This window comes from Typopeltis vanoorti, chromosome 10, assembly GCF_054136105.1.
Source record: "Typopeltis vanoorti isolate ZY-2024b chromosome 10, IOZ_Tvanoo_1.0, whole genome shotgun sequence".
NCBI lineage: Eukaryota > Metazoa > Arthropoda > Arachnida > Uropygi > Thelyphonidae > Typopeltis > Typopeltis vanoorti.
The window spans coordinates 18,859,042-18,873,822 of NC_143558.1; the positions used below are offsets into that span (position 1 = coordinate 18,859,042).

Below are 14,781 nucleotides of genomic sequence, written 5' to 3' on the forward strand. Positions count from 1 at the left end.
CACACATACAGGGAGATATTTGCACAAACAGTCACATCATCATCATCCAGCTCAACAGTATGACATCCTAAACACACTAATTCACAGTGTTTTTTACATTGTTTAGCAGTAAGAGCATTTGGCAATGCTCTTACTGCTGCACTCACTCACACTCACTTATGTCACACCTTCACTATAATCTCCATAGGATAGAAAAAGAAAAAAAAATACTAAATACTCCCCTGAAATCCCCTCCATTTCCTATCACACAAGACTGCAGAAAAACTGTTACAATCCCATACATTCAAGGCACATCTGAAAATATATTTAAAATGCTCAATAAATATCAGCTATGCACCATATTTAAACCTTATGTCAAATTGCCAAATCTCATCCAGTCACCTAAGGACAAACTTTTTTTTTTATTACATCCAGGAGTTTATGAAGTGCTCTGTTCTTGTGACTGGGCTTACTGTGGACAGACAGGACAAACTTTTGACATCTGTCTTGGTGAGCATAAAAAATACTTCTGGCACTATCATTATGGCAAGTCAAGTCTAGCAGACCATGCCTTGGATACCAGTTCACGCAGGATCAATTGGAAGAAAACACAGAAGTCATAAGTCAGAGAGATTGTTTTTAGAATCAACAGAAACTTTAAAACATACTCCAAATCTCAACAAGTATGACTGTATAAATTTACCAAAAATATGGGCAACAGTCATTTTAATATCTAATTAATATTTGTTTTCTCTTTTTTTCCAACATAGATGGCACCTAATTAGGACTTAACTTCCTTATGTTGTCTGTTACAATTTTTTTAAACTAATCCCACTTTTATACCAAATTGTTGTTGTTTCACATACTATTATTATTATTATTATTATTATTATTATTACAGGCAACTCCAAGGAATCGATAGACTCATCGAGGGACGCCCTAACATCATGTCAAGAACAAATTTTCGACATTCACATAGTATCTATCATACCTCACCTTGAACTCATTCACAGTCGTGGCACCCACAACAGACTCTGGCAGCTTATTCCACCTCATTCACCGCTCTAACACCCTTGCTAACCACACTCTTGCCCAGCTTCCATGTATGGCCCCTAGTCCTCCCACCACCAGTCCTATTCTCAAAAATATCTTCTGAATTAATCTTATAGAAATCCTTCAGTAATTTGAATGTCTCAATCATATTCTGCCCATCAACCAATTTCTGCAACCCACAAATCTTCAACCTGTTTTCATAAGGTTCATTCCATAGACCTATCATCTTGGTCACTATGACATACTATGACAAACTGTTTTTGTTTTCTGAAGTTGCTGGATATAATACTAGTGAAATATCAGCAAATAAGCTAATAAATATTATTTTCTTATCATCCTGTGTCAATACCGTGAAAATAAATAACACATACTGTGAACACATAAGTCTTTCCATGCGTTTGAGAATTTCTTCAAACACTGTATTGGACAATACATTTTTCACATTCCAGGACAAATTGACAACAAAAAGAACTTCCCATGGGTTTTCCCTCTCTAACCTTAGCCAACCTCTTTACAGAAATGAATTTGAAAGAAATTTCATTGAAAACCATTACAAGAAACCAAAAACTTGGTTATGTTACATTGATGATATTTTTGTTATTTCGACAGGAACAAAGGATGACTTAATTCATTTCAAAGACTATCTGAATAGCTTGCATCCCAATTTAAAATTCACTCTTGAACTGGAAATCACAAAAAGTTACCATTCCTTGATATCCATCATCATCAAATTCCTGCCATGTACCCTCAAGGGGTGTACAGGATATGATAGTATTACATGAAAAAATTACATCATTACTAACTTCCTATCTACAATTTTCCTCCAAATCAGTCTGTTACTTATCAAGACTCCAACATTATCAGATCTTATATTTCTATCGTCTAAGGCACTTTGTACCGTATCAATCCACCTATATCTTGGTCTTCCTCTGGGTCGTTTTCCTGCCAACCTGGCAGAGAACACTTGTTTTGCTAATCTTTCCTCTCCCATTCTATTTAAGTGACCATACCACCTGAGATTAGCTGTGCTAATGCATTCCTGGATGCTGACAATGTCAAGTTCTTTCCTAATATCCTCATTTTTAATATGATATTGCCATTGATACCATCTGTTCACACCTCTAATCTTTCTCAGGACTCTCATATCTGCGGTCTCTAGTCTTTGGTCAAGTGTTTTACTTCTGACCCAGCTCTCAGATCCATAAGTTAAAACTGGTTTGAACACTCTCTTGTATACATCTAATTTAGTGTTCCGACTAATTTCTCTCTTATTCCATATGAATTTATTCAATTGACTTCCCACCATACCAGCTTTGCTGATTCTGTTGTCTATTTCTATATTTAATTTACCATCTTCACTAAAAATCATGCCTAAGTAGCTGAAATGTTTTACTTGTTCCACAGGTTCTCCATTCATAACACAGTTGACATTTTCAATTATTCTGCTTATTTTCATTGACTTTGTCTTTTTATTGCTGACCTTCATACCATATCTATTACAACAGCTATTCAATTTAGTCAGAGAATCTTGCAGACTTGTAGCAGATTTATTTAGAAGTATAACATCATCCGCATAAAGCAAAGAGCTGACATTAACATCTCCAATTTTGATATCAGGTTTAATACCACTTTCCTTCATAATGTGATCCATATAGATAATGAATAACAGAGGGGATAATGTACATCCTTGTCTGACACCAGATTTAACATTAAACCATCTTCCTGTACTTCCTTCAATTCTAACTGCTGATTTACAACTCAAATAAAGACTAAGTATTGCTTGATATAATGCATCATTGACACCATATAACTGCAGCGTATTGTTGAATAGCTTCTCTCTTGGCACCTTGTCATATGCCTTTTCCAAATCGACAAAACTTAAATACAGATCTTTGTTATATTCCCATGCTTTCTCGACTATTTGTCGTAAAGCGAAGATCTGATCCTGACAGCCTCTATTTGGCCTGAATCCAGCTTGCTCTTCACCAAGCTTTTCTTCCACAATTCTTCTCAACCGTTTCTCAAATATACTTGCATAGATCTTGCCAGGAATACTCAGTAGGGAAATACCTCTGTAATTCTCACATTCAGTTTTATTTCCCTTTTTATATATGGGTACTATGAGAGCTCTACTCCAATCATCGGGAATTCGTCCCTCTGTCCAGACGTTCTGAACTATGCAGTGCAGCCACTGTAAGACTTTTATACCACCATACTTCAGCATTTCTGGTCGAATATCAACAACTCCTGCTGCCTTTCCACATTTTAAGCCTTTGATGGTTTTTCTACTTCAAATATGGATATGTATTCCTGACTGCATGCCTGGTCAGTGTTTTTTACCACTGTGCTGTCATCACTGCTTGTTTCATTTAGCAGTTTTTCAAAGTAATTACTCCATACTTCAAGGATATGTTTTTCTCCTGTTTTCATTTCACCTTTATCATCTCTAACTCCTTTTACAGCACTCTTTCCTCCATTCCTAAGCTTCTTCAACAACCTCCAGAATATTTTGCCACCTTCTTGATATTTATTTTCTATATTCTTGCCAAAGTCCTCCCATGACTTTTGTTTAGCTAGTTTTACACACTGTTTAGCTTTCTTACATTTGTCTCTGTATTCTGTAAGAGTAAAAGCTGACTTATTTGCCAGGAACTTTTGATATGCTTTCTTCTTTTCCTTCACTGCCTCTTTAACTTCCTGTGTCCACCAGGGAGTTCTGATTTTTTTATCCTTGCACACAACCTCACCACATGCCTCTCTGGCAGAATCAATCAATGTTTCCTTCAGAGTTTGCCACTGAATCTCCAAGGTTTGATTCCTGTTCTCAAACTCTTTCATTTTCTTTTCAATAATATTTCTGTATTTTAGTCTACAGTTAACATCTGAGAGCTGCTCGACTTTTATTCGCTTTAAAACTTTCTTACATGTTATTCTTTTCAATATGAAATTCAATTTTATCCTGCTCAACACTAAATAGTGATCACTTCCAATATCAAATCCTCTGTACACTCTGGTGTCCTGCACCAGGGAGAAAACATCACTATCAACAATAACATAGTCAATGAGACTTTTCTTATTCCTAGCCTCTTCTCTCCATGTGAATTTTTGCACATTTTTATGTTGGAACATGGTGTTAGTAATAACCAGTCCATGTCCTGAGCAGAAATCCAACAGATATTTGCCATTATTATTAGCTTTGCTCTTTTCTCCAAATTTTCCCAAAATATTTTTGTATGTCTCACAATTATTTCCTACTCTGCTATTTAGATCCCCAACAAGGACCAGCTTTTCCTTTTTCATTGTGTCAGTTGCTTTCTCTAAAGCATCAAAAAATTGTTCCACTTCTACCTTAGTAGAACCTTCTGTGAGACCACAGGCACAAATAAGTCTCATTGTCCAGTTCCCCATTCTCATATTTGCCCACATTACTCTACTTGAGATTGGCTGCCATTCAAGAAGATTAGCCTCGTATTTTGTGTTGAATACTATGGCTACTCCTTCTTTTCCTTGATTGTCATTGCCTGAATATAACATTTTGTATTTATTGCTTAGAAAGATCTCACCAGTTTTGGTCTTTTTTGTTTCAGTCACCCCTATTATGTCGATCTGGTACTTATCTAATTCCTCAGCTAGCTCCATTTCTTTGCCATTCAGGCTTCTTACGTTGATAGTACTGATCTTTAACTCTGGTGATGTTGAGTTGGGGTTTGTTTTCAGATTTGTTCCAGTAGCTGACTTTTCGCTGTTCGCCCTGGTTCCCTGGCAAAAACAACGGGGGCCTTGTTTAACCGGGCGACGCCCCAGCCGGCATGAAATTTTGTCATGTTGTACCATCATTTTTTATTTTGTTTTAACCAATAAGAATACAATTTGGTCGGCTAAATCCCAAATTGCCAGCCCATCCTCATTCGTTCAGTATCCTTGTTGAAATAAAGAAAGAATGAAAAATATTATCCTTTTCGGCATATAGAAAACCTACCGTAACTGGAAGATTTTTGCATGCTACTTTACACCATCCATTACAAAAAATAGACATGATTAAAACATTATGAGCGAGAGAGAGAGAGAGAGCATACAAGATGTCCATACATCAATTAATAGGAATGAAAAACTACACTATCTGAGGCATAACCCTTCCCTTAGTGATTATGCCCAAGACAATGGGCAAAATTCTTTATACATCTCCTACAACTCCTGTACTTGAACAAGATTTTAAGAATTCAATCATGCTACCTTACATCAAGAATGTCACAGACAAAGTGGCAAATTGTTCTGTCAGCAGAACATTAAAGTGTCTTTTTTACCATTCCATAAAATCTCCAGACTTACATCCACCGAAAGCTCCACGTCATATTATGAAAAACAAGTATTTATGAGATTCATTGCTGATGTGGCATTTGCTATGTAGGCAAAGTGCGAGGGTCAAGGGAGAAGACTGCATGTCTGAACATGTAAGAGACATTGAAAAAAGAAGACTACATAAAGCAGGTTGTTTGGCATCCCGTACAATTACCACCAGCCATCAAGTAGTTTGGCAACAAATACAAATGCCTTATATTGATCATAATTGTTTTACAAAAACGTTCACGGAAGCCTCTGAAATTCTGCAGATCCCCACAGAATCTAAAAGAAATCAAGGCTTAATCTTATACCAAATACCAAATATATCTAACTGCAGACTGAAGATAAGATACACACAATGCTACAGAATGTGACAGCAACAACTGGCATTGTTTCAGCATGTATACAGTAATTAATGTTTTTATTCTGGTTATTTTTTTATATGTACAAATTGTGAAGTATTGATAACATCTGTGTAATTAATTGTTTCTAGTCTTTTTTTTTTCTGTACAACTTTTGTTTAATACCCCTGATAGGTAAGTCTGATGATTTACAAAACTTGTAGGATTATTATTAAGAGAGACCTCTAGGGAGGCAGGAACTCATCAACGGAGGCCATACTATTTGCACCAGCTGTCGTACCTGTTCTTGAATTCATTCAAGCTATTTGCACATACAGCATCCTACAGCAATCCATTCCAATCATGCACTACTCTATGAGAGAAAAATCTAGCCCTAACCCCCTTCTTAACAGCATTCATTCTCAATTTCCATGGATGTCCTCACGTCCTTTCCCCACCCTCCATAAAATGAAAAATTCCATCTACTGAAATTGTGTATAACCTCATCTAACAACCCTTTCATGTCCTCTCTTATACTGAACTTATCGCTAGTTAAGTCATTAGTGCCTACTACAATTATGATCTCATTTACTTTTCTTTTCTGTTTTTGAAGTGCTTGCATTATATTTTTAATTTTTGCACCAGGAAACTTGATATTATGACTCGCTCATCAATGACAAGTTTTATGATACATTCACCATATCAAAAAGCATACTTCTTTTTAAAATCAACTTTACTTACCAGATTCTTGTTATAACACACTAACTTACCTGATTCTGTGCTTTGTTTTCCATTTTGCTGCTGAAATTTTTTATTCTCTCTGTTTCTCTAAACACTCACTCAACTTTCTGTAGTTCCTTCATCGTCTGTCTAATAATCTGCTTTAGCCTAGCAATCTCTGAGGTTTAAATTATTTTTAATATCTTCTTTAATATTGTCACTAGTGAAGAAAACCTTCTTGTTTACTACTTCACTGTTCCCGTTAGCATTTCATTTCTTCTGCGTTTTTGGCACCATTTTACGCCTGTTTTTAATATTAAAATATTACAATAAAAATATGTTATAAAGACACTAAAATACTTTTAAAAAGATGAAAATTTACTCTAATTTTTTAAAAAAAAATAAATAAATAAAACAGAAATAAATAAAACAGATAAAAGGGGTGCTTAAGGGTCAAAGCTGTATAACTGAGAGGAGACCTCCACATAGCCTTTAAAGGAATGCGGAGAACCGACCAGGGCTTCTGACCTAATGTCCAATCCTCACCTTCTCGTGGTGCACCCTGTTGGGTATCTACTTTGATACTGAACGAACGAGGATGGGCTGGCAATTTGGGATTTAGCCGACCAAATTGTATTCTTATTGGTTAAACCAAAATAAAAAATGATGGTACAACATGACAAAATTTCATGCCGGCTGGGGCGTCGCCCGGTTAAACAAGGCCCCCGTTGTTTTCGGCAGGGAACCAGGGCGAACAGCGAAAAGTCAGCTACTGGAACAAATCTGAAAACAAACCCCAACTCAACATCACCAGAGTTAAAGATCGGTACTATCAACGTAAGAAGCCTGAATGGCAAAGAAATGGAGCTAGCTGAGGAATTAGATAAGTACCAGATCGACATAATAGGGGTGACTGAAACAAAAAAGACCAAAACTGGTGAGATCTTTCTGAGCAATAAATACAAAATGTTATATTCAGGCAATGACAATAATGGAAAAGAAGGAGTAGCCATAGTATTCAACACAAAATACGAGGCTAATCTTCTTGAATGGCAGGCAATATAAAGTAGAGTGATGTGGGCAAATATCAGAATGGGGAACTGGACAATGAGACTTATTTGTGCCTATGGTCCCACAGAAGGTTCTACTAAGGTAGAAGTGGAGGAATTTTTTGAGGCTTTAGAAAAAGCAACTGACACAATGAAAAAGGAAAAGTTGGTCCTTGTTGGGGATCTAAATAGTAGAGTAGGAAATGATTGTGAGACATACAAAAATATTTTGGGAAAATTTGGAGAAAAGAGCAAAGCTAATAATAATGGCAAATATCTGTTGGATTTCTGCTCAGGACATGGACTAGTTATTACTAACACCATGTTCCAACATAAAAATGTGCACAAATTCACATGGAGAGAAGAGGCTAGGAATAAGAAAAGTCTCATTGACTATGTTATTGTTGATAGTGATGTTTTCTCCCTGGTGCAGGACACCAGAGTGTACAGAGGATTTGAAATTGGAAGTGATCACTATTTAGTCTTGAGCAGGATAAAATTGAATTTCATATTGAAAAGAATAACATGTAAGAAAGTTTTAAAGCGAATAAAAGTTGAGCAGCTCTCAGATGTGAACTGTAGACTAAAATACAGAAATATTATTGAAAAGAAAATGAAAGAGTTTGAGAACAGGAATCAAACCTTGGAGATTCAGTGGCAAACTCTGAAGGAAACATTGATTGATTCTGCCAGAGAGGCATGTGGTGAGGTTGTGTGCAAGGATAAAAAAATCAGAACTCCCTGGTGGACACAGGAAGTTAAAGAGGCAGTGAAGGAAAAGAAGAAAGCATATCAAAAGTTCCTGGCAAATAAGTCAGCTTTTACTCTTACAGAATACAGAGACAAATGTAAGAAAGCTAAACAGTGTGTAAAACTAGCTAAACAAAAGTCATGGGAGGACTTTGGCAAGAATATAGAAAATAAATATCAAGAAGGTGGCAAAATATTCTGGAGGTTGTTGAAGAAGCTTAGGAATGGAGGAAAGAGTGCTGTAAAAGGAATTAGAGATGATAAAGGTGAAATGAAAACAAGAGAAAAAGATATCCTTGAAGTATGGAGTAATTACTTTGAAAAACTGCTAAATGAAACAAGCAGTGATGACAGCACAGTGATAAAAAACACTGACCAGGCATGCAGTCAGGAATACATATCCATACTTGAAGTAGAAAAAGCCATCAAAGATTTGAAATGTGGAAAGGCAGCAGGAGTAGATGATATTCGACCAGAAATGCTGAAGTATGGTGGTATAAGAGTCTTACAGTGGCTGCACTGCATAGTTCAGAAAGCCTGGACAGAGGGACGAATTCCCGATGATTGGAGTAGAGCTCTCATAGTACCCATATATAAAAAGGGAAATAAAACTGAATGTGAGAATTACAGAGGTATTTCCCTACTGAGTGTTCCTGGCAAGATCTATGCAAGTATACTTGAGAAACGGTTGAGAGGAATTGTGGAAGAAAAGCTTGGTGAAGAACAAGCTGGATTCAGGCCAAATAGAGGCTGTCAGGATCAGATCTTCACTTTACGACAAATAGTCGAGAAAGCATGGGAATATAACAAAGATCTGTATTTAAGTTTTGTCGATTTGGAAAAGGCATATGACAAGGTGCCAAGAGAGAAGCTATTCAATACACTGCAGTTATATGGTGTCAATGGGGCATTATATCAAGCAATACTTAGTCTTTATTTGAGTTGTGAGTCAGCAGTTAGAATTGAAGGAAGTACAGGAAGATGGTTTAATGTTAAATCTGGTGTGAGACAAGGATGTACGTTATCCCCTCTGTTATTCATTATATATATGGATCACATTATGAAGGAATGTGGCATTAAACCTGATATCAAAATTGGAGATGTTAATGTCAGCTCTTTGCTTTATGCGGATGATGTTATACTTCTAAATAAATCCGCTACAAGTCTGCAAGATTCTCTGACTAAATTGAATAGCTGTTGTAATAGATATGGTATGAAGGTCAGCAATAAAAAGACAAAGACAATGAAAATAGGCAGAATCATTGAAAATGTCAACTGTGTTGTGAATGGAGAACCGGTGGAACAAGTAAAACATTTCAGCTACTTAGGCACAATTTTTACTGAAGATGGTAAACTAAATATAGAAATAGACAACAGAATCAGCAAAGCTGGTATGGTGGGAAGTCAATTGAATAAATTCATATGGAATAAGAAAGAAATTAGTCGGAACACTAAATTAGCTGTATACAAGACTGTGTTCAAACCAATTTTAACTTATGGATCTGAAAGCTGGGTCAGAAGTAAAACACTTGACCAAAGACTAGAGACCGCAGATATGAGAGTCCTGAGAAAGATTAGAGGCGTGAACAGATGGCATCAATGGCAATATCATATTAAAAATGAGGATATTAGGAAAGAACTTGACATTGTCAGCATCCAGGAATGCGTTAGCAGAGCTAATCTCAGATGGTATGGTCACTTAAATAGAATGGGAGAGGAAAGATTAGCAAAACAAGTGTTCTCTGCCAGGTTGGCAGGAAAACGACCCAGAGGAAGACCAAGATATAGGTGGATTGATACGGTACAAAGTGCCTTAGACGATAGAAATATAAGATCTGATAATGTTGGAGTCTTGACAAGTAACAGACTGATTTGGAGGAAAATTGTGGATAGGAAGTTAGTAATGATGTAATTTTTTCATGTAGTACTGTCATATCCTGTACACCCCTTGAGGGTACATGGCAGGAATTTGATGATGATGATGATGATGAACAGATAAAAATCACCAATTTTACACAAGCACTGAATTAATTACACTGAATGCTCACAATATAACTTCAAACCGAATCTGCTGTAACCTAGTGATCTTGGAGGTTAAATTATTTACAATATCTTCTTTAATTTCTTCATTAGTGGAGAAAACCTTCTTGTTCACTACTTTGCTGTTCTTGTTAGCTTTCGTTTCTTCTACTTTATATTTTATTAAACTCATCATTTATCTTAGAACATGTTGTCTCAATACCAGAAGCCATCTAGAGAACTGCTAAACCATGCTTTTTTTTTTTTTTCTCCAAAGAGTGTATCCTGTCTGTTGTAGAAGTTGAATATCTCTGGTTTATATTGTTTTTTCTTATGCAGTTTTTTGGCCCATAATCCATTTCCATTGTCTTGTCTTTACTTTATATTTTATGTATGTATTGTGAAGTATAAAGTTATATTTGTTTCTTTGTTTTTAGGGTGCTATTGAAGCTTGCAGTATTGCACTTGCGCAGTTTTCTAAACAGTTGTTTTCTAGTAGTGAGGAAGAACATCATTTCATACTCAGGAATATGTTAAAAAAAGTGAGTAAGCATTTATGAGGGTGAAGACTTTGCCAGTGGTCAGAAATGTTTATTTATATGTTTATTAGCATTTATATGTTTATTTACACTTGTAAGGAAAAAAATATAACAGAATTAAATACTACTGCCTCTTTCAAAAGACTTCCTCAAGCGGTACAGACAATGAAATAGAATAATAAATAACATGAACATAGGACATAAGCGTAGCATATAGTAACCTGTTCGTCTGACCACATCAGGAAGTCAGTTTGCCCTTCTATTAACTGAACAGTTAATTGAAGATTAGATGAATGGTAGATTACTGTCATATTGGAGGTTTAATGGAATATTTTCAGCACTGGGAAAGGATTAAAACTAATTTTAATCTTCTAATATTTCATTTCAGTCCCTGAGACATCTTCAGGGATTACAAATAACTTTTGTAACAACACACTCAAATACAATACAATACTAAGTGAAACACGTAGGTGACTCTAAAGTCCTATCTAGGTGGTGCACCCTCTATGGGCATTTGTAGGTGGCCTAGGATGTAATGTGGGATCTCTGATAATTAATGTTTCCCAAATTTTAGTAAGTTTTATGCAACCTTATTTATTTAAATTCAGTTGATTTCTGAGTGCTGCCGCAAATTCTACAAACAGTCTTTCTTTTTTGAATTTATTGTGGTGGAAAATGGTAGTTTTTCCTGTGGGTTGTATCCAAAACATGGTCTGCAAGGCCAGATTGACCATAGGCATGATTGCAGATATGAGTTGTGTTCTTCTAAACTAGGAGTGTCGAACTCAATTGGACCACAGGCCATTTGCTATAAAACTGTATCTCAAGTGAGCCACAAAAAATTTTCGACTAAAAAAACCTGCACTAAAAGCCAGCAAAAGTTGGTCGATTGGTAGAGCCTCTGCTACTAATGGCTCGCAAAAAGTTAGCCAAGTTCGAACGTGATTAGTAGTTGGAAGGGGATCAATCGTTTGATGCCGTTGGCACACTCTCCCTCGATGAGTCTTTGGACTCTCTGGAGGTGTCACATAATAATAATAATTAGAATCGAAGGAAGTGAAAAAATGAGTATCAATAAATTGGAAAATTAATAATAAAAATTTTATTTATTCTAGGTCATTACAAGACATAAAATAATAGTATAATGATTATGACAACTCAAAAAAAAAAAAATAATATAAAGAATATTTTTATTATATTAATATTTACAATAGATAGCATTTAATCCAAATTAAACTGAAATTAAATTTTATTTGAATAAATCAAATATTGATATATTTATACATTCTAAAAAAAAAGTATAAACTCTCATTAATAACCATCACAAAAACTTACAGAGCCTCCTGTTAGTTTGAAATTTTTTGTGTTTGTGTTGAAATAAAATACGTCTATATATATCTATATATATATATATTTTTTTTGGGGGGGGGGGGGGGGTCTATGTTTTGGGGAATTTTTTAAATGTTACTGAAAATATTTTGGAGAAAATGATAATATTTTCAGGTTAAAAAAAAAAAAAAAATATATATATATATATATATATACTTACATAATATAATTAATTATAGTAATTTAATTTCAGTATTTTTTTTTTCCGACACTTGACAACGTTTATTATTAACCAGCCTGTCAAAATTTGGACGTAAAGATTGTGAGCATACGACCTTCATTATGACAGAAAGTTTGACGTCGGTTAATCTTGATCTGTGGGCTGTTTCGTTACCTTTCATACAAGAGTAATTGTTCACATAAATAGTTGCTTCAAAAAAACATAGAATATTTGCTGCAAACTTTTTTATTTCCGGATATTTTTGACCTAAATAACTGTATATTTTTGGTACACCAACTGCTTGGTATTTCGCTTTTAGAATGGAATCATTTTGGAAATGAAATCAATAAGTTCCATTTGAATACAAATAGGAGCTTTTTCGAAATTAAAGGAAAAAGGATCTGTTAAAAGCGAAAAAACTTCTTCTTGCTCCTTAAAATCTTTAAATCGCCTATCAAATTCTTCTTTTATCTTTTCTAGTTTGGGACAATATTGAGAAACTATAAAACTTTGATTCTTATTGTTCAACTGTTCACACATGGGAAAGTAATTTAGAATATTCTCTTTTAATTGATTTTGAAACAAAACTAACTTACATCTAAAACTTGCCAGTGCATCATACATGTGTGTTATTAACTGATTTTTCCCCTGAAGTTTGACATTTAAATCATTCAAATGTCCTGTAATATCAATTAAGAATGCTAAATCTTGTACCCATGTCTGATCATTAAGAAATGCAACATCATGATTTTTCATTTCTAGGAACAATTTGATCCCTCAAAGTAAAAAAAAAGCCTTTTAGAACCTTATGACAAGATAACCAATGAATCTCTGTGTAATAAGGTAGCCCTTCAAATTCACTCTCCAAGTCTTTTAGAAATTGTGCAAACTGGTGGTGATTGAGGCCTCTAGATCGGATAAAGTTCACAGTAGTATTTGTCACAGGCTGGAGTACGCTGCTCATTTCCAATACTTTTGAGCACAGGACCTGCTGATGAATAATGCAGTGGAAAGATTGCAGTTTTGGAATGTCAGGATACATTTCCTTTAACTTTGCTGCAAGTACACAAAACCTTTATTTTTGCCTGGAGCACCATCGGTTGTCACTGCTACGAGCCTGTTCAGAGGAAGTGGGTATTTTTCCAAAATGTCCCACACATCATCAAAAATGTCTTCCCCTGTAGTGGTTCCTTGGATGGGAATCATTTCCAACTTCCCCTGTAGTGATTCCTTGGATGGGAATCATTTCCAAGAACTCTTCAGTGATATTCATATTGTCATCGCAAGCCCGAAGAAACAAAGCAACTTGAGCCATGTCGTCAATATCGAAACTTTCGTCAAGTGCAATTGAAAAGCACTGTACATTTGCAGATATTTCTTGCGACTGGTCATGCAGATTATCTCCCATTTCGATTATTTTTTTTAATCACAGTAATTCTGGACAAAGAAATATCGCGAAATACTTGCACATTTTTTGGACATACGTTTTTGTCTGCTTTTATCATACACTCCTTAACAAAGGAACCGTCACTAAAAGGTTTGGAATATTTCGCCAATAAATAGTTGATTTCATAACTGGCTCTCACTGCTGATTCATTATCTTTCATAATTTTTGAAAATACTTTTTGTTGACTGAAGTCAATTCTTCATACTTTTTAATTTTTTCTTCTCTCAGTTTACCCTCAGAGCGTGAATATTGTTTTTTGTGAATTTTATCATAGTGCCTTTTTTTATATTATATTCTTTGGCGATACTAATTGTTTTGTTATAAATAATGCACACAATTTTGTCCTTTGTTTCAGTGCAGAAGTAATTCAATTCCTATTTTTCTTGAAATTGTTTTCCCTCATCAGCAATTTTTCTTTTTCTTGTTGGCTTGGAAAGCGACACTGCCTTGGTGAATAAATATATTATTAATATTATTAATAATTTTTATAAAAATGTTTGAATAAAAACGCACAAACTGTAGACCAGTGCACAATACTATTGCAAATAAAAATAATAATAAAATGGATTCTCTCACTGCTAGGTTGTCATTGAATCGTGTTCGGTGCACTGACTTCAGAGATCACTGATTGACTGTAGCAGGTAATTATAAACTCATAGCTGGATTCACATGAGTGCATATGCTGCACATCACATGAACAGCTGGTAGCCAATAAAATTCGACTTTTTCAGCATGCTACCAGCAACGTGCTATAAATTAACAATGAATGCATAAATATAGTTTACGATTGATTAGGATCAGATCTAACATTGAAATTGCGACATAAATTTTTATTATTGCAATTATATTATAGCAGATTGTTGCATCCATAGTGTAACTATATAGTTTACAATTAATTAGGATTGGATCTAACATTGAAATTGCGATATAAATTTTTATTACTGCAATTATATTATAGCAGGTCGTTGCATCCATATTGTAACTATAAATGTCG

At 35.0% G+C, this 14,781-nt stretch overlaps 1 protein-coding gene across 4 annotated transcripts in view; it reads left to right on the plus strand.

The window, feature by feature from the left end:
- Window positions 1–14,781, plus strand: part of LOC150102203 (tRNA (32-2'-O)-methyltransferase regulator THADA-like) — a 424,395-nt gene that overhangs the window by 167,609 nt on the left and 242,005 nt on the right. For all 4 annotated transcript variants that reach the window (XR_016548929.1, XM_090399010.1, XM_090399012.1 and 1 more), the window contains one exon: window positions 10,690–10,794. Coding sequence is in view for 3 of the 4 variants with exons in the window: in XM_090399010.1 (XP_090255136.1) it covers window positions 10,690–10,794 (105 nt within the window). In the remaining variant the exon portion in view is untranslated. The remainder of the gene's footprint in view (window positions 1–10,689; window positions 10,795–14,781) is intronic.